The sequence below is a fragment of the Camelus bactrianus genome, chromosome 29, assembly GCF_048773025.1.
Source record: "Camelus bactrianus isolate YW-2024 breed Bactrian camel chromosome 29, ASM4877302v1, whole genome shotgun sequence".
In the NCBI taxonomy this organism is placed as follows: Eukaryota; Metazoa; Chordata; class Mammalia; order Artiodactyla; family Camelidae; genus Camelus; species Camelus bactrianus.
In genome coordinates this window covers 20307366-20334201 of record NC_133567.1, presented here as the reverse complement: position 1 = coordinate 20334201, position 26836 = coordinate 20307366, and the positions used below count along the sequence as shown (strand labels likewise).

The 26836-nt window shown below is 37.4% G+C and overlaps 2 protein-coding genes across 3 annotated transcripts; both read left to right on the top strand.

Annotated features, from left to right (window-relative positions):
- The first annotated feature begins 390 nt into the window (after positions 1 to 390).
- On the top strand, positions 391 to 17403 carry ZFAND1 (zinc finger AN1-type containing 1). Of its 2 annotated transcripts, none has more exons than XM_010951802.3 (8): positions 391 to 518; positions 1810 to 1852; positions 2765 to 2804; positions 4864 to 4991; positions 5077 to 5168; positions 5937 to 6058; positions 16068 to 16187; positions 16280 to 17403. In XM_010951802.3, exons 1-8 carry the CDS (start codon positions 464 to 466, stop codon positions 16448 to 16450), a joined length of 771 nt encoding a protein of 256 aa, XP_010950104.1. In that variant the 5' UTR covers positions 391 to 463; the 3' UTR covers positions 16451 to 17403. The 2 variants fall into 2 exon arrangements, with proteins under 2 accessions (XP_010950104.1, XP_010950096.1); XM_010951794.3 differs by having other exon boundaries at positions 16032 to 16187.
- Positions 17404 to 17559: 156 nt separating this feature from the next.
- On the top strand, positions 17560 to 26689 carry SLC10A5 (solute carrier family 10 member 5). The gene has a single exon (XM_045514213.2). It carries the CDS (start codon positions 20086 to 20088, stop codon positions 21397 to 21399), a length of 1314 nt encoding a protein of 437 aa, XP_045370169.1. The 5' UTR covers positions 17560 to 20085; the 3' UTR covers positions 21400 to 26689.
- Positions 26690 to 26836: the final 147 nt, after the last annotated feature.

The following is a 26836-nucleotide window of genomic DNA, read 5'->3' as shown; positions in this document are numbered from 1 at the left end:
AACCGGTGTCGGTCTCCTTCACTTGATTCTTGCCAATACTTGTGCCAAACTGTGTTGGTTCCTAGAATTACGGAGTTACATTAATTAAAAAAAAAAATATCCTTCTGAGGCCGTCAGGATGCCGGTTGCGGCACAGAGGGACCCTAAGCACTCAATCTCCCAGAAAGGCAGTGGGTATTTTCCTAAAGACTGAGCAACAGCATTTCTGCCCGGGACAAAAAAACAAACCAACCAACAGCCCTTTCTTCCGGCAGCCTCACTACGCGGCCAGATCGCGCCTAATCAGCGCTCCCTACTCTCAAAGCGGCCAGACCGCTTTCAGCCCGCGCCCCGCCTCCACCTGCAGGCCCCGCCCCGGCTCCGCCCCCGGGCCCGCCCCACTCCCGGCAGGCGTCGCGCGCGCCCGCGCGCGCGCGTCCTCGCCGCGCCCTCCGGCCCCGCCGGCCGCTCGAGGCGCAGAGAGATGGCGGAGTTGAACATTGGGCAGCACTGCCAGGTGGAGCACTGCCGGCAGCGAGGTGATGCAGGGGCCTTTAGCCCGCGCCGCGGGAGACCCGGGTCTCGCTCTGCCTCCACGGTAGCGCGAGGAGGGAAGGCCTTGGGGCGAGGCGGAGTCCGAGGAGGCGGGGCGAGCGTGTCCCTCCTGGCTAGACAGTGAGCTGTATTGGTGAGGCTTTGCAAGAGGCTTATGGTCTCCTTGAAAGGGACACGCGTTTCCTGAAAACATACCTTGCAGTGTTAACTTTGGTTTTCGAGGGCTCCTTGCCAAGAACTCGCTCACTCCTTTCTGATGAGCGCGGGGAGGGAGGACGCTTCGGTCTGGGAGTCGGGAGAGTTCCCCTCTGGTCCTGCCACTGCGACCTTGGGCAAGCCACTTGTCTTTACCAAACTTTTTGTTTCCTTATCTGTTACTTAGCTGTTACGGAGTTGGGTGAGATAGTTTTTAACCTGGTTTTCGCGGGCTGCTCAGGAGGGGAGCTTCTAGCGAGAAGGCCCTTAGTTTTTCCTCCAGTTGATCATTAGGCTCACTCAGCCCTGTCATCCTTTGATTCTGATTATCAACGATTCAGCGAACATTTATTGGGCGCCTCTTGTGGTGCTGGGGCCATGAAAGTGTATAAAATAAAGCTTTTTCCACAGAAAAGCTTACAGGATAGTTAACTGCATTTTAGAGCATCAGTAAGGTGATGTTCTCTCTCCACTGCACGAGAGACCTTGTGATACACGTAACGCAATCTAATTGCCATTCGTCGTGTGGCACAGGTCTTAGGAACGTCTGGAACAGGCAGGTTCCGGAAGCACTAGAATGTGTGTGTGTATGTGTGTGTGTATGTATGTATGTATATATATATTATGTATGTGTGTGTGTGTGTGTATATATATATACATCTCCAAAGCTCTACTGTTAAGTAACTTGCCTAGCATTGCTAAATTAGTAAACAGGGGAAGCAAAATTGAAACCCAGGATTGTCGCTTCAAATGCAGAATTATTGCAATATACAGCCTTGAGAAACAACACCTAGTAAATATAGGAAACAAACAAACAAGCAAAACCCCTACAGGACTACTTTTTTTTTTTTAGCATCCTGCTACAAGTAACATATATCTCCTGATAATCTAGTTACTTTCAGAGTGTTTGAGATTGTGATGGCTTTTGTTTTAACCACGGCTGGCTACACTAGGATATTGTTCAAAAGGGAAAGTTCTCCTATAGCCATGGTTCAGTACTTTTAAGATTCTTTTTACGTAAGGAAACTATATCAGAATCAGATACTGACCAGAACATATAACATTTTCCCTCAATTTTAGATTTTCTTCCATTTGTATGTGATGGTTGTTCAGGAATATTTTGGTAAGTTAAGTTTTTATACAGAATTTGGGATTAATTTTAGTGTTTATAATATGAGATTTATTTCTGAAAAACAGAATGATTTTTAAATGGTTTTTACTTTAGTCATTGATACCCGATATTAGTTACAGTAATCATTTGGGGAAAAACAACCAAAGAAACTAGTCATAGGCTCTGATTACTTGTGCATATATGTGGTTTGTCTTTAAACTTCCAGAAATGGGGTTATGTGTGTGATTTTTATATAAAAGTTGTATTTATGTCTTTTAATCGCAAGGAGAGAACATATCCACAATATAAAGAATATGGTAAAAAAAAAAATCCAGTTTTCCCAACCTATACATTTCTTAAATTGGATATCACATGTCTTTTGCAGATAAATCACATGCAAAGTAAAACCTAGGACCAAACAAGAACTTAGGAAAATGTATTTTCAACTAAACTTTCAAGTATCAGGCAGTTAATTTATTAAATAGAGGACTGAGAGAATAAATTCTTTTCAGGAGGTGGTTCAGAAAGGTTTATTAGAAATAAATAAAAATAATGCATATTTTAAAATCATTGAGAAGTAGAGCACCCCTTTGACATTTTAGTACTGATTATTTTCGAGAAATAAAAGGAATCAAAAGATTCTTTGTATTTTTACACAACTTCAAGCACTCAAAGTAAAGGTAACTGAGAGTGGTGAATTGTTTTTACTCATATTGAAGTTAAATAATTGGGTTTTAAAACTTGAGACTATAGATGCTCTCTCATATATCATTTCAATTTATTCTTACATGCAGAGTTGTTACTGTAGCGTGAGTACAATTACTCTTAAGAATACTAACCATTAAAATATCTCAAATTACTTCAGTTATTTTAAGTATATTATTTGATTGCTTTTAAATAAACACTGTTTTAAAATTATTTAAGCCTTGAACACAGGAGCAGGGAGTCACATGGCTGTCCTGAGGTATGTCAATAGTTCTCCTGATAAAACATGTTTATATTTATGTATTTTTGCACAGAATTTGATTCAACTTAAAACCAGTGTACCACAGAGTAAAATTCAGCATACTAAACTGATTATGTATAGAGGATCTTACTTTATATTGTTTTTCTCAGTTTGTTTTCAAGATAAATGGGTCTACTTGTATTTATAAATTGTTATTCTTATCATTCTTATTCCTTTATAGTTCAGTTCTGTTTAAGTAGCCGACTTAGAGCTTGAGGCTCTGTATTTGTAAATGTATCATGAAATTAACATCCTGGTCATCTGCTCCTTCCAATTTTGCTTCACTGTTGTGTTCATTTTCACTGGTACCTGGTGTTAGGATTCTGTGGTAAGGTAAATTGTTCTGACTCAGCTAGCCCTAGATCCCCAGGAACAAATCTGTAGTCCAACAAAATCCTCACCTTAATTCTGACCAAATCAAGAGATTAAAAAGGGCTGTTGGAGAGAAGCCAAAATGTCATCTTTACTACTGATAAAGGGTCAACCAAATGATGAAGCTTAGTTTAGAGCCAAGTGGGTCTGCAAAGGAAATCCTGAACCCGGCAGATGTGTTCGCCAGTCACAGCCGTGCTGCACCAGTTTAGCTTCCTCTTTGAGGGAAGTTCATTCAGTTCCAAGAGGAGAAAAAGGGAAAGCTGAGCCCACTGTGCCTAATGGGATTTTTTCAAATTTGTACTCAGAGAAGTTGCTCCACCTCCCTGGGGTTAGAGATCAGCAGGATAAATAAATAAATTCACTCCATTTGGAAAGAAGCATTTACCTCATGTTTTCCAGTTGATATTTATTCCTGTTCACCATTTATCAGACACTGATAGATTTTTATGTCTGTTCTCTCAGCTATAGAAAATTAAGGTTAAATGAGCTTCAGTCAAAATCTGACCCTTTGAAGTTTAGGTGATTTATTTGCGGGAAATAAAGATGAACATATTATGCAGGGTTAATTGGAAAGAAATACTCCTATATAGTCACATAATAAACATATTGGTGTTTCTTACACAGCTGGTAAATCTTCCCTGTGCTTTCCTTTTTCTTATGATATCATTTGATTTTTTGTGAATGTCTCTCATAGAATGTTTCTCAATTATAATTAAGAAGTGAAATGAAAATCATCTACCTTTAGACCATTGGAACAAATTTGGAAAAATAGTTAAGAAGTTAATTCCAACAAGATGTAACTATCATTTATATAGAGGAATGCCCTTTGGTTATAGATTTCAAGCAATTACAGTTGACTCTTGAACAACATGGCTTTGAACTGTGTGGGTCCACTTATATGTGAATTTTTTTTCACCGAATATGTACTCCAGTACTATACCATGCATTGAATCTGCAGCTATGGAACTGTGGCTGTAAAGGGCTGACTGTGAAGTTATACTTCAACTGCATGGAAGATTTGTACCCCAGCCTCTGAGTTGTTCAAGGATCAACTGAGTTTATTCAACTCTAGAAACCTACTTACTTAATACTCAATAGCCTGAGTAATCTGGATTTTTTTTAATCGTATAAGATCTCTTTTTCCTCTAATGTAATATTTGCTGACAATATAGTATCAAATACAGAATAAAGAATAGTATATCATTGTGAAAACTGTCTTTAACCTTCTGTATCATGGATAAACATAATTTTAAGTATTCTTTTACATATATTTAAGCCTCTGAGATTAGTGTAGAAAGTAGATATGACTTGTCATTTGAAGGGGTGATGAGCTGGTTACCTAGGCATATGACTATGGGGGCATCTTTGTGTAGTACATTCCAAAGTAGAAGACTAAAATTATGAAGAGTAACTGAACAGTCATTTTAACTTGACTTAGAAGATAAATATACCTCAGCAGGAAAACTGAAAATGTAGAGCAGTCAGCACAGTAGTCATTTCTCACACAAACATTTATTATAATCTATGTAAGAGTGTGTAAGTAACTCATAAGTTTAAGCAACGTTATGAATATTCAGAATAGATTTGTTGAGTTGCTTTAAACGTGATATACAGACCCGTGTCCCCCTTTTTACGTTTTCAGGTGACTGTAATAAATGAGAGACTGAAGTCAGATACACACACATCTTACCCATGCTCCTTCAAGGACTGTGCTGGAAGAGAGCTCGTGCCAGTGGTGTGTCCTTATTGTGAGAAGAATTTTTGCCTGAGGTGATCCCTGAAATCATTCAAGCTGTCTGTCTGTTTAAGTCACATGCAAATACATGAACTAATGTCACTCTTCCGTTGCCCACAGACACCGTCATCAGTCAGATCATGAATGTGAAAAACTGGAAATCCCTAAGCCTCGCATGGCTGCCACTCAGAAACTTGTGAAAGACATTATTGGCAAGTATCTGGACGGCTTGTTCTGTTTTTCCTCCCTGCTGTGTACTCTGTGAGTTCCAGAACTCCTGCCCCTTGTGGCGGCTTGCCCGTTGTGGAAGGTATTGTTAATGGTCCTGACATTTACAAATTGCTATAGGTTTTGATGACATTCTTGTGACAGTATTTCTCACAAGGCTTACCTAACCAATAAAAATTTGGAAATTCTATGGAAATACCCTAATAATGTTCTCTTTTGCTGTATCACATATCAGCTGGTTAACCATCATGGCTGGAAATAGTATTTATGGGGCTGAAGTAGCAGTTTACACTCTTCAAAGACTAGAGTTTAAGCTTAGTGAGCTGTCCCATGAATGCTGGTGGTAATCTGAGGTATGAGAAAAGAATGTATGACTCAGACCCGTCTCTCTGCCAACATGTTAGTTCAGCTACATTTCATTGTATATGAAGGATAGTACTTTTATTAAAATCTCCTATAACCAAATCTTAAAGTTCTCTGTAAAAGTATAAGTGATTGCTTTGGATTAAATAGGTTTAAGTTGGAAATAAGCACCTAACAATGAGTTTTTTGGTGTGGAAATTGCTTAGGGCAACTCAATGCTATGTTTCCATTGATCATGTAAATATAATGCCTACAAACTGAGTGCAGTTTCTATGTATCTCTATTATGCGTAGTTCATGTATGTTTAGGGCCATATTTTATAAATAATAATAATAAAACTCTGAAAAATAAAGTTCTTATGTGCATATCTGCTTATACTTATTTCTTAGATTCCAAGACAGGAGAGACAGCAAGTAAACGGCGGAAAGGTGCAAAAAATAGTGAAACGGCTGCAAAAGTGGCACTGATGAAATTGAAGATGCACGCGGATGGAGATAAATCATTGCCACAGGTTGGTCTTAGAGATTTTGAAAAACAAAAAATTTCCAAATAGAATTGGAGCCCCTTTTTACTCTGCTCTCCCATCAAGTAACAGCTAACCTCAGCCTAATACGTATCATTCCTAACATTCCATGGGGTAAGTCTGCACAAAAAATACATAGTTCTGTGAGTTTTTCCCAATTTATAGAAGCGGCAGTGAACCATATGTATCCTTCTTCAACCTTTTTTTTTTCACTTTTCTCTTTTTAACATCCATGTTGATACGTTTCGTCTAGTTCATTCTTTTTGTTGGCTCCCATTTTTCCATAGTATAAATATATCGCAGTTTATCTATTCTCTTAATGAACACAATTCAGATATTTTCCCAAGTTGTTTGCTGTTATAAACTGACAGTGAACATCCTTGTGTACATGTGGGAACATTTCCCTAGAGCAGTTTCATTAAAATTCCATATTATCAACTACATTTTATATAAGAACCCAGCACATGAATATATATACATAAATTACTTAATACAGTTTTAGTAAGTGACACTTAGCCTTAAAAGTATGTGTATATACTGATATTTTTTATTCTGTTGTTTTTAATTGTTGATTTTATAACCCCTGAAGGATTGAGACCCATCAGATTGAAAAATGCTACTCTAGGGAACATTCCTAGAAATAGAAAAACTGGATCATGGGGTTTGCCCATCTTCAGCTGTCCTGGATATTGTCAGCTTTTTTTTATTGCCAGTAGTGGTACTGATGTATCTCCTTCCTGTCGTGTCTGAGAGTTTCAGTGTTTCTGGCCAACGCTGGGTATTATTCATCGTTACCCGTCTGATAGATGTGAAATGATACCTCACTGAGGTTTCAAAGTTGAATTTCCCCGTGATTAGTGAGGTTCAGCTCCTTTGCATGTATTTACTGGCTATTTGACTTTCTTTTGTGAATTGATTGTTCATATCTTTTGCCCATTTCTTTCTGTTGGAAGTTTTGGAACTTTTTAATAGGTTTTAAGAGTCTGTATATTCTGAATTCTAATCTTTTTTTTTTTTTTTGATTAAATGTATCACACATACCTTCTCTCTGTCTTCACTTTGGTTTTGATCTTTTTAGTGATCCAGACTTTTAAAATTTTAATGCACTGAAGTTTATTAATGATTTCCTAAAGATTATACTTCAAAATATTTCACAAATAAGTTATTTTCTTGCATTTTCCTTTAAAAGTTTAAAAGTTTTATTTTGGTTTACATTTTGTTTTGCTCTTTATTGCCATCTCAAATTTAATTATAAGTAAGTAGTGGTAGAGATTTCTTTCTCCTTTACCTCCCAGCGGATTACCTATTATCATAACATAAGATATTGAAGGGCTCATCCTTGTAATGACACCTCTGTGTCACACCAGGCTGTCCTGTACATTTGGGGTCTGAGGATCTCAATTCAGTTCCTTTGGTCCGTTCATTTCTCTTTGCATCAATATCAAACTGTCTTAATTATCATAGCTTTATAAGAAGTAGGACAAGTCTGTCTGCCTCATTCTTTGGTTTCAATTCTGTCTATTCTTGCTCATTTATTCTTCTGTAAAAATTTTAGAATCATTTTGTCTTGTCCTGTGAAATAGCGATTTTCATAGGAATTGTGCTGAATTTTAAGCTTGAGACAGTTGATATCTTTAAAATGTTAGTCTTCCCATTTATGTCTGGTCTATCTTTCCACTTTTATCTAGGTCTTCTTTTATGTCTTTAAGTAACATTCTGTAATGCTTACCGCACATATTTATGTATCTTTCCTTAGGCTTATTCTTAGGCTCTGCATAATTTTTGCTGCCATTGTAAATGATAATTTTTTTAATTAACATTTTCCTAATTGGTTATTGCTGGTGGTTGCATAATATCCTTCTGTCCAGTTTCCCATCGTTTGTAGATTTTTCTGGAATATTTTCTGTGTAGTCACATCTGTAAATGATGGTTTTGTGTTTTTGGGTTTTTTTTTCAGATTTTCTTTTCTCTTACTCTTCTACCTTCTCATTATTATTATTTGTGTTGGTGCATTGGCTTAAATCTCCACAACAGTGTTGAGTAATATGAGTGACTGCAGGCATCTTCATCACGTTTCTGACTTTTAATGCAAAAGATTCTAAAGTTTCATCATTAAATATTGTATTTGCTGAAGCTTCCTGATAGTAACCTTCATTGGGTTAACAGTATTTCTAGTTCTAATTTGTTAGGAATTTGTATTAAGAATGAGTATTAAATTTTGCTATAAGTTTTTTTTCCTCCATCAAGTATGATAATTATGTTGAATTTTTTTCCTTATACTGTGATAAATTCCATCGATCAGTTTTTCTGTTGTTGAATCACCCACATATTCTGGGATAAACTACTTGACTCTGGTATATAATCCTTTTAAAATGTACTTCTAAACAGATTTACTAATATATTATTTTGTGTTTTTTCTTGATATTAGTTAGCAAGATTATACTTATAAAATTAGTTGAGTAGCTTTCCCTCTTTTGTTCTTTGAAATGGTTATTGTTTGTTCTTGGAAGTTTGGCAATAGTTGTTATAATCTTTGGACTTGTTGCCTTTTTTGAGGGGAAAATTTTGAATACTATTTCAGTGTGTTAAATAGTTCTTGTTTTATTTGGATGATGTATTTATTCTGAAATATATTTTGGTAAATAATATTTTTCTTAATTTTTGTTCAGTGTAGATTCTTCAGTTTATTCTTATAAAGTTGTTCCAGTTACTCTTACATTCCTAAATCTCTACTGTGTCTTTAGTAAATCTTTCTTAATATTTTTCATTTGTACTTTTCTTTGCGATAGTCTTGCTAGAGGTTTGTGTTTATTTTTTTAATTTATATTTTAGTTTTTTCAAAGAACTGTTTTGGTTTTATTGACCTCTCTATTATTTCCTTGCTTTCTGCTTCACTAACTTTGCTCTTCTATTATTGTTTCCTTTTTTCTACTTTGTTTAGATTTTTTTTTTGCCCCAGCTTCTCACATTGAATGAACTTATTTCCAACCTACTTATTTGGTTGTAATTTTTTTAAACTTTACTTTGATACAGTTTCAAACACAGAAAAGTTACAAGAATAGTCAAAAATCTTTTTCATATCAATTACCCAAATGTACCAATGATTTATATTTTGTCCTATTTCTTTTATCATTTGCAAAGTCTGTGCATGTGCGTGTGTGTGTGTGTGTGTGTGCGTGCGTGCACACTTACTATTTTGGGTGTGCTTGATCTATCAGTTTCTGAAAGATGATACTGAAATCTCCCACTGTAACTATAGTTTTGTCAGTTTTTTTCTTGTAATTGTAACAGTTTTGCTGAGTTATATATTACCAGTGCATTGAATTTCTTCATTGTTATATCTTCTTTATGAATTTTGCCTTAAATCCTATTTTGAATTATAATAATATTGTTTTACTAGCTTTCTTTTGGTGAATACTTAACTATTATGTCTTTTTTTATCCCTCTATATTCAAGTTTTCTGTGTTGTTTTGTTTTAGGGTGTTTCTTGTAAGCAGCATATAGCTGGACTTTGTTTTTTTAATCCAATTTGATAGTATCTCTCTTTTATAGGTGAGTTGAACCCATTTCTGTTTATGATCACTGATGCCTTTGAACGTATTTCTTCCATCTCATGTTTTTTGTTATTATACGTGTTTGATTATTTCTCTTCCATGTCATCTTTTGTACTGATTGAATTTTCTATATTTTTTTATTCTGCTGACTTAGAAACCATTGATTATAGTCTTCTTTTAGCGATTATCCTTAACATTTTTCCTTTTTGTAGTCTTTTTCAATGTTTTTGAAATTGCAGATACTACCTACTTTTAACAAGGGTAACTTTTAAAAGCTGTGTAAAGGAAAAAATTAAACACCCTCCTGTGCCCGTGTCCATCCCACCAAAGCACTGGTTCTCAACTGAGGGTGGTTTTGCCCCCTAGGGGACATCTGACAATGTCTGGAGACACTTGGGTGTCACAGCTAGTCATGGGAGGGCTACTGGTGTCTAGTGGGAAGAGGCTAAAGATGCTGCTAGACATACCACGGTGCACAGGACAGCACCCACAAGAAAGAATTTTCTGGCCCCAAATGTTTATAGTGGCACAGTTGTGAAGGCCTGCCCTAAAGTGTCTAATAATATTATTTGCATTGCTTTGCAATTTTTTTATTACTTAAAACATAATAGTAAAAACTCCTATTGCACGTACTTTGTTCCAGGCCCTCTTCCAACACATTTAATCTTCACAACACACTTGTGAAATATGTACTGTCTTCTCTGCCTAATTATTGAGAAACTGAGGCACAGAACGGTGAAGTAACTTGCTGGTAACACAGAGCTAGTAAGTGGAGAACTGTGCATTGAAACCAGGCAAACAGGCTCAGAAACCAAGTTCTCAACACACTGAACACTTTTTCCCTTGCATCCCCTGCATTAATATTGATGTGATTATACATACATATTCTTGCATATTATATGTATTTATATTTATATATGTGCACGCAGAGATGTGTGTGTGTATATGTGTGTTTAACTTTATATAAATAAAAGTGTCTTCTTGCATATGGATGAGAGGGCATAAAGAGTGTTTTGGGGTCATTCTTTTATAAAAATGGCATCGTATTCATTTAGCCTATCAACACTTTGTTTGAATACCTGCTACGTTTAAAGCCCTGGGGATACTGCAGTAAATAAAACAAAGTCCCTGCCCACATGGAGTTCATATCCCAGTGGGAGTGAGATAGCTATTAAACATAATACTATTAATGTTGAATAGTGATTAAGGCTATAAGTAAAAATAAAGCAGGTTTCAGGTAGATTGTATGTCCTTTTATCTCTATGCATTCTCCTCATTAGTGCCTAACAGATATCGCCCCAAGGGAGCTGGTATGGCTGTAAATCACTTTCTTTAAAAGCCCGACAGTATTCCGTGATGTAGATCTGTGGTGAGCGACATTGCCTTTTTCCTGCTGATGAGCATTCACTTTGTTTCCAGTTTTGGCTACTGCGTTAAGTTGCCTGGGTCTGCTTTTCTGTTTCTGTGAGATAAATTCCCTGGAGTATGTCTGCTGGGTCAAAGGGTATGTGTCTTAAATCTTAATAGATGTTGCCAAGCTTCTTTACAAAGGAATTATAACAATTTACATTTCTACCATCAATAATTATAATAGTCAACTTTTATTGACTGATTATAGTATGCCAAGCATAGTTGTGGCTCTGGATTTTTTTATCTCCCTTAATAGTCACAAGTCTCCTGTGATACATTATCATCCTCGTTTCACAGATGGGTAATCTGAAGTGTTAAGATTGCTCACGTGGTCAGAGCCAGCCATCCTACCCTGTTTATATACTGCCTCTTGTGGCCGTACGTGAGAGTACCCCCCCTTCCCTGGTTTCCAGTAGCTATTTATCATCTTTTTTAATGAATTCCAGCTTAATGTCTGTGAAAGGATATCTCCTAATTGCTTTACTTTGCATTTCTTTGACTACTGTTCAGTTTGAGCATCTTTTAGTATGTTCATTGGCCCTGTGTTATTGCTCTTCCCTGGATTGTCTATGCATATCCTTTGATCATATTTCTTTGGGGGTGTTATTTTCATTTTTATTTCATTTTTATTTTGCTTGGTCAGCTTGTGGAAACTCTTGGAGTAGAATAGATATTAATCCTTTATCATCAATCCGCTTTGGAAACTTTTTTTCAAAATCTATCAAATATCTTGATTTTCCTTATGTACCTCCTTGACATGTCAGTGTTCTGAATTTTTCTCAGGTCTGTCTTTTCTTGCATTTCTGTTTTGGTTTTCTTAGGGTTTTAATTTTTTCATGTTTTTAATCGGTCTGGAATTTGTTTTCAGCGTATCTTACCAAATACCACAGCCATGATAAATTTAAAATTTATTTTTACTAGATCTGGTTTTGGATTTCCTATTTTATTCCACTTACCTATTTTATTTTACTCATATGTTAATACCAAATTGATTTGATGCAGTAGTTTTATAGAATGTTCTAATATATGATAATGTAAGTCCCACTCATATTTTTCCATATGTTTTCTTAGTTTTTTTCTTTATTCTTCCATATGAACTTTATGATTATTATATACAGATTTTTAAAAAATCTATCTTGGGATTTTCATGGTTCTCATAATGCGACAAGGTTGTAAGTGACAGACTCCAGCAGATACTGTTAAAGAATGTAGAAAGATACTGAAAGGTAACAATGGAGAAACTGAGAGAAATCATTAGAAAAAGCAGGAGAGAACACAGCATGGTCTTAAACAGAAATGTGGCTTCTCACATCTTTCAGAGTTTCCCACAGGGATGTAAGCCGTGAATAATAGTGCCTGCAGGAAGTGAGAATTCTGCCAGTCGTGAGAAGCCTGATTTACCATTCTCAGGAGGATTTTATACCCTGTTGGCCTCTTCCTCTTTGTCCTGGGGATTCTGGCTCCCTCCCTAACCACCAGGTGCAACACACTGATGCAAAACTTCCTCAATACATTGTCAAGTGATTTTCTGTGAAGTTAGGTGAAGTAAAATTCAATTTCCCAGCAGCATCTATTAGCAAGTCCTGACTGAGGATCATTTCTAAAGGATTCTCTAAATTTGCATTATATGATATATATTAATTTTGAAAGAAATATTTTTATCATATCATCTTCCTATCTAAGAACTTTATATGTCTTTTGTTTAGATCATGTTTTATTGCCTTCTGTAACATTTTATATTTTTCTTCATGTAAGTCTTATTCTTCACTTATTTTCATCTTTTTTTGTGTCAACAAAATATTTCCCTTTACCTCTATTTCCAGGCACTTACTGTTAATACTGAGGAAAAAGGTCTTGATTTCTGTATGTTCATCTTACTCAATCATGTCACCAAATTCTTTTATTTTAGAAGTTGATTTTTTTTTTGCCTTTGATTTCCTAAGTGTACAGTCACATCCCACTGACAAACAGCTTTAGATTTTATTTTTCAGTAATTATACCAGTTATTCCATTTTCTTAACTACATTATCTGTAATCTCCAATATAATGTTTTATAATAATGGTGCTAACAGGCATGTCCTTACATTTAACATTTTTACCGTATATAATTAAGTCCAGTTTTTCTCTCAAAATCTGAAATTGCTTGAATAAAACAAGGAGGTTGACACACTTTCTGCAGTTGAATATCTCCTGTCTCATCATCTTTGTTCACACATTATTATTTTTAAGTCGACTGCTATTTAAGTTTACCAATATATATTTTTAAAATTATCATTTTTTAATGAAAATTACCTTTATTATTTATAGACTTTTGGGGAGGAGGTAATAAGGTTCCATTACTTATTTTAATGGAGGTACTGGGGATTGAACCCAGGACCCTGTGTATGTTAGGCATACACTCTACCACTGCGCTATACCCTCCCCCCTACCAATATATTTTTTGAGTTTCTTTTTCCCTTAGGACTCACTTTTATTTTGGCTAAAGTACTTTCTTTAGTAGTTCATTCATTAAGAGTCTTTGTTGATAAACTCTTTTGGTCTCTTTTATCTGATACTACCCTTATTTTCCTCACTTGTGCTAAATTTTCTATATTAGACTCTCTCAACTCTTTTAATATACTGTTTATTGGCCCCTTTTATCTATTGTTGGGGAAACATCTGTTGTCAGCCTTATTATTGTTGCTTTATGGGTAACCTGTCTTTTTTTTTTTTCCTGTAGCTTTTAAGATTTTATCTATCATATTTTCCAGTTGCCGTACAATGTTTCTAGGTATGGATTCGTTTTAATTACCCAGTTTGGCCCTTGAGGTACATTTTATATTGTGATTTATCTCTTACTTTTGGAAGATTTTTGTCATTTTCTTTCTGAATATTGCTTCCCTTCTCTTCTGAAACTCTTCTTGTTTACACAGATTTTGGGGATTTATAATTTCTCTCTTTATGTCTGTGCTGCATTCTAGATGACGTCTTCAAATCCATCTTCCAATCAATTAAACCTTTTTGTTGAAGATTATAGAAATTGGTTGTGTTTGAATTTCTTATTTCAGAAACAGTATTTTAGAATTTTTTTATTTCTAGTTGGATCTTCATAGCTTGTCTTGTTTCATTTCAGCATGTTTTGGTTTTGTAACTTCTTGTTCCTTTTTTATGGATATTATTCTTTGATTCATCTCACTGTACACCCTGAATAACTATTTTAAATGTCATTTTCAAGTTTGGTTAGTTTCATCTGTCCATTACAAGTTAACTTTGGATTTGTGTTGAAGTTTCGGTGTACAGATTCTGCATGTTCACCTGGAGCAGAAGGCGCTTTCTGTGTCTTCTCGCTGTTCTCACTCCCCTCTCCCTGCCTAGCAGTCTCGCGTTTTCTTCCACAGGCCCACGTACCCACGACCTCCATTCCAAATCCACGTTTGAGATTGGCAGTTTGTCCTTCTGCCCTACAGAGCTTTTTAGATGATTACAGATCCGTTTACTGAGCTGGAAGGCTTTGGCTTTGTTCATTGTCAGAGGTTATATCTGTGCTTTTCTATATCTATTTCTATTTCTGTGCTCCCTAAATAATGTTTTCTATAAGTAATAGCCTGAGTCAACACTCAGCAGTATCTTCTTAAGCCTCCTTTCCTGGAGCGCATGTCGCAGATCAGCTCCCGCTTCCAGGCAGTGGGTGGGACCCATGTGCTCCACCACCACAAGGCACTGTTACCTTCCCATCCACCCACAGGCTGAGCTCCGGACCACCGCTTCCTCGCCTGGAGCCCAGAGGCCTGTCGCTCAGCCTACCTGCTATCCCTTTGCGTTTCTGTTTCATTTTTGATCCTCAGACATTTTTACCTTTTTTATTTTTAGGTGCCTGTATATCTTTTAAACTTTTCCCATTTATGCTCTTATTACTGTGTTTTTGGAGCAGGGACTGTGAGGTTACAGAGTTGGCTCAAAGCTTGAATTTCCAATGGTTTCTTGTTTTCAATACTTGTTATCTGTAATAATGCACTCCACTGGTCTTTAACAAATCTAAACTCCTTAGTGCTAAGATGAAAATTGTGTTGAATCTATTATTTCTTAAAATTATTGTGATCTTTCTCTACAACTTAGGGATGCTCCAGTTATGCCAAAATGTTTATTGTAGCAGGAATTGGTCTGTAAAGGCAGCATTTTTAAAAAGCAATTTTAGGAAGCAGAGATCAGAAGCCAAACACCTTTGCTCCTTTTTTGTTTCCTACATTTGTCAATTTAGCAAGAAAATGCAATATAAAGGAAGCATATAGGGTATAGAATCAGGAACCGTCTCTGAATCTTTCTCTTGTGTTGATATGGTCCTTGTCTAATTTTTTTTTTTTAAGTTTCTTTGTTTTCAAAAACCTTGCTGTCTCTAAATATGTAGTAAGGTCTTTCAGGTGAAAAGAAGATACATGTACCAAGAATCTTTAAATTGCAAGTGACAGAAACTAACTTACTCAAAATAATTTTTTCCCTCATATAATGGGCAGTGATACATTCATCTGGTCTCAGAGGATCACTGATTTCAGGACTTAAATGCTGCTGAAAGAGGTCATCTGTTTCCTTGACTTCTCTGTGTGTTAGACTCATTCTTTTTCATTTGGGGACATTTTTCCACATTGGTTCAGGAGTGGCTGAGACGCATGAGGGATAGCTGCAGACAACTCCCGGTTTAATTCAGCAAGACTTAAAAAAAAACTCTGAAAAGATATTGTTCCTCCCTGCCCTCAGCTTTTGAATGTAAAATCCCAGGAGAAGACCTTGATTGGCCTAATGTAGGTCACACGCCTGTTTTTGCCCAAATGATCCTGCAGGGTCTTAGGTCCTCTGCGCGTGCATTTAGGTGGCCGTGATTGATCGGTCTTCCCACTAAAAGCTGTATCATTAGAGGGTAGTCCTTCTCTGACACCAGGAGAAGAGAGGAAGGTATGTCACCAGATAAAAACAGATGTCTAGTTCATGTACATCATCTGTACATTAACTTCTTGTTTTTCCAGGCAGAAAGAATTTACTTTCAGGTTTTCTTCCCTAAGGGGAGTAAGGAGAAGAGCAGGCCAATGTTCTTTTGCCAGCGATGGAGCATCGGGAAGGTCATAGATGCCGCGGCCTCGTTAGCCAGCCTTAGAAATGACAATAACAAGTCAACGGCTCAGGTAACAACAGGTTGTAGCTTTCCCCTAGAAGTTTTAGAACACTCCATAAGCGTATGTATCTATTACAGTATCCTTTACTTCTCTCTTCACAGAAATTGAGGTTATGTCACGTTACCTCAGGAGAAGCCTTGCCCTTGGATCATATTTTGGAGACCTGGATTGCTAAGGAGGATTGTCCTTTACATAATGGTGGAAATATCATCTTGGAATATCTTAATGATGAAGAACAGTTTTTAAAAAACATTGATTCCTACTTGGAATAGTCGTTCAAGGATTCGAGCCAGGACTCATGAAGAAAATTCAGTGTTAATTTCTTTTACTACAAATGCTATATATTTTTTATTTGTAAAAGTTGCTTTTTATTTCCATTATGTCATAATTTATCAGTGTTTTATTAAATTGAATTTGAGTGTTTTAAAGTTTAACAATGAACTGATGTTTAATTATTAGCAAATTCTTGTATCTAATTAGCCTCTTTTAGGTTATGCTGGAGTAACAGCAACAAAGGTGTGTTTCTCATTTGGTTGATGTCAGCTGTTGACTGGCTGTGACTCTGCTCCATGTCATCTTTACTCCAGAATCTAAGCTGAAGCCATGACCCCCTTTGGGGACATTGCCTTTCTCATGGCAAAGGAAGAAAGAGATGACTCTTAGAAGATACATGTTTCACTTCTGTTTTAAGCAAGTCACATGACCAAGCCTAGCATCCTAAGGCCAGGATGGATGGCCTTAGTATCTGCCTACATCATGGTGTGTAAATGATGGGTGTACATGATTCATAGAAACTTGGAGGTCGTCTCATAAACTCTTCTAAGTTTGTGAATGAAGAATCTCAGGCATAGGAAGGGGAAACGTTTTTCTTGTCATCTTAGCACTTTGGGGCACATCTCTGATAAAAACCCCCTCCAGTGGTATTCACCTTTTTTGTCTGTATGAATCTTTTACATATGAGAAGGAAAATGGGATAGCTCAATTTCATTACAGGCTCTTTGTAAATACCAAAGCAAAACACATGCCAAAAGGAATGACCTTTTACCAACCAACACATTAAAATTAGTGCTCCAGTCTGATGTATGCCATCTGTACTCAACAAAGTACTGCTATAGAGAAGGGATACAAATTATTTATTTGCTGTTTGTCCCTTTTCTGTTTTGTGATAGACAAGGATAGTGGCTTTAGGCTTAATTAAAGGAATAAACTCAGAATGTTCATTTCATCTCTGATTCTTTCTTCATATTATTTTCATACAAAGAATGGGGGTAACTTCTGACTTCTGTCAGTTACTTATGCATTCATTTATTAACCTACTTATGCGAGTAGCTAATAAATGGAAGGACTGGATTCTGACTGCCATGGTGGATACAGTGAAGAGCCATATACATGCTTAAAACTATAACACAAAGCAATGTGGCAACTGCCAAATGAGTAGATTCTAAGTGTAGCTATGTTCCAGTAGCTCTTACAGCAGAAACTCTTAAGACCAGAAGTAGAAATAGTCCTTAAATATATTCCCAGAAATAAAAATAAAACCAGAAACTTTTAATACCAACTAATACCCGAGCATCTGTCATAAATAACTTGCACACAGATGAGTAACACACGTCTCATGAATTGAACTGAAGCTAAATATGCCAGAAAAAATACCAATGGGGGTTGAGAAGAGGGGAGGTCAGGATGGCAGAGACCGAGTACACCTAAGGAGAATGAACAAGAGTTCTGTGATTAGAGACGAAGCAGGGAAGGGCTTATGTCATCAGGCATCTGGTCCTAGACAGCGGAGCAGACTAGTCTGGAAGAGGTATGGGTATCAGCCTTCTTGGGGGCTCTTGGGACCAGGGGCTCCAGCACGAGCAGTCACCAAAAGAGAACACGATCGCCGGCAAGAGGGGAAGTCCCTCTAGTGTCTGATTTCCAAATTACACTGAAATCAGACAACTTTCTCAGGCTTTTAGGGTCCTCAGTTGAGTCTACTTAATACAATTGTAGAGTTTGATGAAACCGCCCCACCTTAGTATCTTTCCACCTGCTTGCAGACAATTGAAATTGTAAATAGAAAACCCACAAAGAGAAAAAAGTTTTAAATTCAGACAAATAATTGTAACTACACCTGGATATAAATGAACTTCAGTTTAGTGTAATCAGCCAGTAAATACACACGAGTGATAGATTGTCAGATTTTTCCCAGATGTGTCAGGTTTTCAGGCAGTTTTCAGGAGAAAACTTGGAGAAACTGGAGAAGGTACGACCACAGACAGAGGAATCGGCGGAAAACCAAATGTACATTCCTCACCTCTTTGACCTGGGTTACAAAAATTGTGAATTCAGATATTTGGTCACACACAACTGTCAAGATAGCTTTGGTTTCAGAAAGTTCTTGTGTCCGTTTAGTTTTTCTCTTTTAAACTAGGGAAGTTCCCTGTGGGAATTTAACTGAGATAGCACAGAAACATTTCTTCCTCGCCCTATTTTCAGCATTGTTACAGTGTATCTTGTTTTCCTTAATATAATATATAGAGATAAAATTTATGGAATATTAAGTCTATTGCATTTAAAAAGTTAACCTACATAAATCAAATTTTTTAAAACTTACAAGAATATCCAATAAAAATTGCTTGGCAATTTTTGAGGAACCAATATTTTATGACCTAAAATGCTTAATATGTAACTGTCACTGTTGCATTTGACACAGATTGTGTCATGGCTACAGGAAGGAAAGGCTGAAATGGTTATAGATTCAGAGACCATTAGATCTGTGGACTCTGTATTAGATATATATTACAGTGGAGTTTTGTTTTGTTTTGTTTTGTTTTGTTTTGTTTTGTTTGTGCTTAGCATCAGAACCACCTCCTCTTGTTCAGGAAATGAAAAGGGTTTGTGAGTCTGGGCAGAAGTGCAAAAGGCCTGATACTTTTCCTTATTCCTGATAGCTAAGCCACAGGCATATGACCTAAGTTGGGTCCATTGAATATCCTTGCCTCTAACTGTGAAGAGAAAATAATGTTACAAGAAAGGAATAAGAGATTAGAATTAGTCCCAGTGGTCTTCCATTGCCCCGTGTGTCAGGGGCCAAGTGTCTAGCAGCCGTGGCCCCTTAACGAGGCTGTATCTTTGGCCTTGGATCCACCTATCTGCTTGCCCAAGGTTGCTAAGCTATCTGGTAACCACCCAGGAAGCTGTTTTTCTACCTAAGGACACCAAAAACAGTTTCAGATTTTGCCTTGCATATGCCGTCACTGCTTAGAGTAGTGGGAAAACTCTTACTAGCCTAAGGATGCTGCAAGGCCAGTTCATGGGCTCTGCAGTTTCCTGATTAATGATAAGGGGCCACTCAACTGCGCTCCAGGAGGGATGAGACATCTGGCTAGATTACAGTGGTGTCCCCAGCTCCTGGCTCAGGGCCCCAGCACACGTGTTCACTAAATTCGTATTTCCCTTTGACCAGAATGAGTAAAAGAGTTAACACCCACCTGCAGGTCTCCTCGATATCTATTTAAAATTTTTGGATCCTATCTGCTTCAAATGTAGGTGTTCCTTAGGAAGAAAGAAGTCAAAAATGATGACACTCAGGCTTTTAATTAAGGTAAATAAGAGGCTATTTTTCCAGTAGCAGAAATGAGGAAGTCAGGGGGAAAGAGGTTAGGTTTCTGCTGTGAAAAATTGAACCTGCTATGGCTTTTACATTTCGTAACTGTGGGTTAGACCGGTTGTGTCACTCGGTAGATGGCTTTGTATTTGTTAGAAAAGTATGAGTCCCTCCTACTGGACTTTGATTCCACAAAAACAGCTGTTACAAAACAACCTCAGACCGTCACCGGAACACCTGTACGAAGAATGTTCTTTAGTTTTTGGATTTTTTTTTTTTAATGTTTTGCATTGGTGATTTATTTAAGCTTTCAGAATGATCAGAGAACTTTTAATTGTCCTGCTTTTGTCATTTGTGACTCTCGGAGAAGCAAGGAAATCATTTCTCAGTTTCCTGAACAGAGAAAAGACTGAAATATTTTTTTTCACACAGACTGAAGAAACCATCGTTGTCAGGTCAAATTACAGAGAGAAACAGCCAAACTCCAGCTTCCTCTTTGTGCAACTCGAAGATCCCAAAATCCTGCAAGTGGTGAATGTGACCAAGACCTTCTCGGATGTTACAGACTTTACCATAAACCTGGTGACAGATGAAGACGGAGAGACAAATCTGACCGTTCAACTATGGGTATCCAAAGGTAGGCGGGAAAGACTCATTGAAGTAAAGAATGTCAAAGTCAGAGTACTCAGACCAAGACCAGACGGTCTTTTCCAGGCATCAAACCATATTGATAGGAATATCCTAATGCTTTTTCTACCAATGATACTGTTAAATAAATGTGCGTTTGGTTGCAAGATTGAATTACAGGTGTTTCAAACAGTGTGGAAGAGACCTTTGCCAATAATTCTCGCGACAATTACACAGTTTTTTCTCATGCCGTTTTGTGGATTTCTTTTGACGCAGATTTTGGCATTGCCTGAGGCACAGGCTTTTGGATTTGTAATGACCTGCACGTGCCCAGGAGGGGGTGGGGGCTATCTCTTTGCTCTGCTACTAGAAGGAGATGTCACTTTGGCCATTTTGATGACTTGCATGTCAACGTTATTGGCCCTGATAATGATGCCTGCCAATTCGTACATATACAGCAGGCTGTTAGGGTTATCAGGTACCCTTCATAGTCCTGTCTTTAAAATTATGTCAACCCTCCTTTTCATACTTACACCTATATCTGTGGGAATAGTCATCAAACACAGACTGCCTGAAAAAGCAAACTTCCTGGAGAGAATAGTTAGACCTCTGAGTTTGATTTTAATGTTTATAGGGGTTTACTTGACTTTCAGAATGGGATTGAGCTTTCTAAAAGCAGTTAACCTAGAAGTGCTTCTACTGAGTGTCTTCGTTCCTGCTTTGGGTTTGTTGTTTGGGTTCTTTTTTGCTAAAATCTCTATGCTGCCTCTTCCTGTTTGTAAAACTGTTTCAATCGAAAGCGGGGTAGTGAATAGTTTCTTAGCCCTTGCCATTATTCAGCTTTCCTTCTCGCAAACCCACGCCGACTTAGCTTCCGTGGCTCCCTTTACGGTGGCCATGTGTTCTGGATGTGAAATGTTACTGATCCTTCTGTTCTACAAGGCTAAGAAAAGGTGGATCCTTATCCTAGAAGAGAAAAGGCAAAAAAATCTCCCTGTCTAACAATCAAAGCTTTACTGAATTTTCCTACTGTGAATGAAGTACCATGAGAGATTCAAAGAATATTAAAATGATGCCTGTTCTCTGCCCACGTATGATATGATTGAAAACTTGACATTACGGGAGAAATAAATAAATATGTATATTTAGAATAAAATTGTATGTGTTAAACACCCAGTGAGTGGTACAGAGAGTTAAATGTACAGGAATTCAGAAGAAGGAGCTCACTTTTCAACAGTGTTGGCTTGGAAATATTTTATAGAGTTAGATTTGAATATGATACTTTAGTATGGTCTCCTGAACAGGAGAGAGCAATTTAAAAAAAAAGTCCTCCTGTAGTGATTATGATCTATCCCAAGGGTTTGTTGAAGGGACGTTGACGCAATAGGCATTCAGTAAATGCTCACACTATGAATGAATATGTAAATTTCTATCTGGGTCTCTTATTGGCCCATCAGAATCAATGTGTCTTAAACTAAATGTAACATCTCTGCTCTCATAACTGTACTTCTTGTCCTCCACAACTTCCACTAAAGACATTACCATTTACCTGAAGCACAGGTCATCTCTTCCCCCTCTTCTCCTCTCTTCCCTCTTTTTTCACTATAGTCAAGCTATTTCCTACAGACAATTTCCTATAGTATCTTTTTATCAGCCTCCTCTCCCTTCCTGGTACTACCACTCTGTTCTGCTCTGTAGTGGCTGCTTCCCTAGACCTTTCTTACCTGGCTTTTGGCCTCTCTGTTCTCTCTAATCACTGTCAGATTATTCTTTGTAAAAATCTAATTTTGATCATGTGCTCTCCCTGCAACAAAGCTTTTTTGCCTCTTGAATGAAGTCTCTATTCCTTAGTGAGTCATTTACAACGCTCTCCTCTCTGACTTCATGCTAGCTTTCCAGTTTTATCTCCTCTCCCACTTCTTTACACACAATCTTTGCTCCAATCAACAGGATAACTTGGTTATTCATGGACATGCCTTTGTTCACGCTGTCCTTGCAACCTGAGGGACCCACCTCAGCTCTGTCTAGATTTTGACCACTCTCACAGACCTGGTTCAAATACCACCCTTGCCATGAATCCTTGACAAATCCCCCTTAGCTTCCGGGGACTGAAAGTTTCTCTAAATTCTCATCACAATTTTTTATGCTCATAGAACTTAGCCCACCTGGCTTGCTTTACAGCTATCTGTGTTCCTATTGTATCATTTCTATTTTGCTAAGAACTCTTGAACATGAGAATTATAAACATAATAGAATATGTAAACAATATAATCATATAAATAATATAATCATATAAACAATAGAATATGATAATATAAACAATATTCATTTGGATGCTCCCCCTAATGTCTAGCATATTTCCTATGTGCTTATTTAAATAAAATGTTGAGCACAGGGCCTAAATGAGTAGTGTGCTCATTTTTATACCACTGTTGAGCTTTCAAAGGTAATTTTTAGCATCTATTTCCAGTTTCCAGTTTCCACAGTCTTCTCCAAAGAGAGTGTGAGCATCATGAATGAGAAATATCAGTCTAAATAATTCTGCTTCCCAGGTTTCCCAGGCCTGTAGTTGGAGGCAATTTACTTAATGTCCCTATAGTCCCCTGTCCTCACCTACAAACTGGAGATAATAGTGTAAACTCCATCAAATTGTTGTGGGAATTAAATCAGGCCATATTTACTATGTCCTTAGAACATAATCCTGGCCCCATAGTACATGTTCTGTAAGTGTTCGCTGCTATAATTATTTTATCAGAGTTTAAACTTTGGACCCTGATCTAGCTGCTGTTGGTTTGAAATACCAATCTGATAACTCCGTATGGAGCCCAAAACATTGAACATTTTCCTGTCAGTGTTATTCACCATCTTACCCATAGAATTTTTGTTGAGTTTGCCCAAGCTGATAAGACAACCTAAATTCTTTCTTTTTTTTTTTTAATTTCACCAAATCCAGTATATGAATACCAAGATTTACAAAGCCCTAGTTTGGCATGGTGACTGATGGTTATTATTCACTTTGTAAAATGATAATTGTCTACATGAAATGCTTTACTACTGACTCCTTAAACAGAAATCTCCACTTAGGGGTTTAAAATATGATTAAGCTTGCATAAATATGACTTACGTACATTTTCATGAACATATTTTACTGATTGAGAGACAAGAAACTGCCTTTCCAGTTGCACTTTATCATTAACCTTATGGTCTTGCTCAAGACACTGCTCTGTGCTTCAGTTTTCAAATCTGTAAAATGAAGAGACTCAACTGAGTTTAAGATCCCGCTCAACTCCTTATGCCTGTAGTTCTAGCATAAAACCCCAGGACATAACACCACGGTCTGGGTGGTGGGTTCAGGTTAATGACAGTAACCACACACAGGTACAGCTTTCTAGTTAAAGTGACAACCAACATATGAGTTTCTTGAAGGCAGGGATCACATATTATTCTTTAAATTTCCTACAGGGTTTAGCCAATACCTTTAACTGAATTGGTGCTCATAAAATATTGAATTAATTAATGATTAATGTTTATAAAAGTCAATATCATATACTCTGAGGCCAGATTATGCATGGGTCTGCAGTTCCAGCTCGTCACCAGCTGGGTGACATTGGTCAAATTACTTCTCTCTACACCTAAATTCATGTGGGGAAAGCAAGGATAATGACAGTACCTACTTCATGGTACTGTTGTGAAGATTAAATGAGTTAATGTTAGTAAGGTCCTCAGAATAATGCCTGACACATAGTAAGCTCTATAATAATTATGGTTACTCTATGCACTTTGATCTTGCACCTTAAAAGCAGGTGAATGTATGTGAATGGAACTCAGAATACATTTTATTTATCTTATAGATGTATCATGGAAGACTGCAATTTTTACATAGTAAAATTTGTCTAATTTAAATGGGGATGCTGTTATTCAAGCTATTTATTTACTTATTCTTTAAGAATGAGAGGCATAAAGCAGTCTGCCTAACTGCTTGAGTTCATACCAACCATTTGTCCAACAGTAATCAGTATCAAGACTGCAAAGAACAAAGAGCTTTCTTTGAGGTCTTAAGAATTGCAATTCAGAGGGGAGGGTATAGCTCAGTGGTAGAGCACGTGCTCAGCATGCATGAGGTCCTGGGTTCAGTCCCTAGTCCCTCCATTAAAATAAATCAATGAAACTAATTACCTTCCCCCCAAAAAAATAAAGTTAAAAAAATACTAAAAAAAAGAATTGCAATTTAGGAGACACAGATTTGGGTAAAACTGAAACAGTGTCCCAGGGGAGAGAAAGAGTCAGGGGCTTATTCAGGCAAAATCCACAAGTTTGTTCCAGAATTGTCATTGATCCCGATGGAAATATTTGTCCTTATGGGGCAGGTTGTCATGAGTTATTTTAGGGTAAGTGTCCCATAAGTATCTTGAGTTTCTGGAACACTGGGCAGGTGTTCTGGATGCATGTGTTAAGAGAATAAGTAGTCAAAAGGTCAGATTTCATCTAGGCTAAGACATGCATAAATCATACTTCTTTAATGGCCTCCCGGCTCCATTTTAGAGACTCTTAGCAACACCAACATCATTTTGATTTTCCTTTCACACACTTTACACAGCCATGATTGGTCAGGCAAGAGATCCAGAGGCAGAGTAGCCCTCTATTGCTAGCCAGTTTTTTGTTTTTTTAATAAAGTTTCTTTCCAACTCTTAAAAGAGATGATTCTGTGGTACATTGTTCCAAAATTAAACACTCTATCTGCAATTCCAACCTATGTTATGTCAAAACCTAAAATTGTATTGGGTATCCTGAAGATTCCACCCATGAGGACCAGTGCTTTGTGTTTGTAAATTTCTGTCATTTTTAAATCAAAGTCCACAAACAATGAACTATTAACTAAGAAAGTCTTGGTATGCGGAGTCTGAATTTTACTATTATTATTATTTTTTTTTTTTTTAGTGAAAGGAGTTGCCATTTAAAATAAGTCAGCTCCAGAGACTAAATAGAGTTAAAAGATACCCAACACTGCTGGGGAAGGAATCACCATGGTGGTTGCTCTTTATTATGCAAAGACAAGGCAGTTAGACAAATCTATCACTCATGCAGGTGATAACCAGAGTACTCGGTGGCTTAACAAAGGCCATCCTTCCAGAACCCCCTTCTTGAACAGTCATGTCTGGGGAGGTGTCAGGGGCACTGGATCTCACCTCACTTCCATCCTGAGGTTTAGCATAATTGAAACCTCTCTCATGGATGGAAGTCAGCTGGTAGGAAAGGATATCAAAGGCCCCCAAGAGTGTACTCACCATTGTATCAGGGAAGTCTGGAATGGTGACATGGACACCACACCAGGGAGCAGATTTTGTCCTAGTATAGTGTGTGGCTGAGGCTAGAACCTGACCCCTCCGTAACCCCCAACCAAAGGATCTGAACTTTGTGGTTGGGAACAATGGCTGCAGATGTGACTGTAGCTTTTAAAACTGCCCCTCTGGAAAGCCAAGAGCAATGCACCAGGAACCGAGGTCTTTGCAGCCACCGGAACCACTCACAACCAGTTTGCAGCACTGCCAAAACCAGATCTGAGCACTAGACCACCCAGTGCACTAGATGATTCTTCATTCTACTTTCAGTTACGCATTTGAAAGCAGAATGACCTCTTTGGACTGAAAAAACTCCGAGTTACTGAAGGACAATTACAGGGGGCAGCTGAGGCCCCTAGAAAAAGATTGTACTTCTTGCTCATTTGAGGTAGGAAGCTTGAAATGGTTTTAATTGGAAGGAATGAGATATTTGACCTTCTATCTGTCTTACTTCAATTTGCTTACACTGATTTTAGCAGCTTTGCCTGATTTTAGCAGCTTTGCCAAAGAAGTGGGACCATGTTTATTTAGAGGTTTAAGGAGGACTCTGATGACATTTCTGCAAATGCCTGGAAATTTCTATTTGGTTAAAAATCAACACTTATCACCATGTAATTGGCAAGATTTTTATTTTAAAGTGACAGACAATGAAGAACCAAAAAGCTAATTTCTGACTTTTTTATAAATCAAGAAATCAAAAGCATCTTTCGCTAGAAAAATCAAGGTGTTCAAATCAGATACTCAATGGTATCATTCTTTAGAAGAATGGAGACAAAGTTCTGGCTGATTGTGAGTTCTGAGAACTGGCCCTACAGTTGATGTCATCGATCCTAGGGAAGGCTTTCATTTGTAACACACTGGTGACGACACCCCATCTTCTGAGCAAACTAAGAGAAGCAATCACTGCAAATACAAGGAGCCAAATAACCTGCTTCCTTGGGCCTGCTGTGGTTGGGACAATTTTATCTGTGCAATGCCTTTTGGATTATAATGGTAAGACTATATACACTATGATGCCAGACGTGTTATTTCAAGAAGAGTACACATTTTAAGGACCATAGACTAGTCCTTGTATCTCAAGCGATGCAGCCTCATCGTGC

Bases quoted from the DNA above. Each gene is read 5' to 3' on its own strand.
- ZFAND1 (XM_010951794.3), top strand. From the start codon at position 464: ATGGCGGAGTTGAACATTGGGCAGCACTGCCAGGTGGAGCACTGCCGG. The intron at 1,853-2,764 runs GTAAGTTAAGTT...AAATTATTTAAG, and splicing joins GGTTGTTCAGGAATATTTTG to CCTTGAACACAGGAGCAGGG. The intron at 2,805-4,863 runs GTATGTCAATAG...TTACGTTTTCAG, and splicing joins AGTCACATGGCTGTCCTGAG to GTGACTGTAATAAATGAGAG.
- SLC10A5 (XM_045514213.2), top strand. From the start codon at position 20,086: ATGATCAGAGAACTTTTAATTGTCCTGCTTTTGTCATTTGTGACTCTC.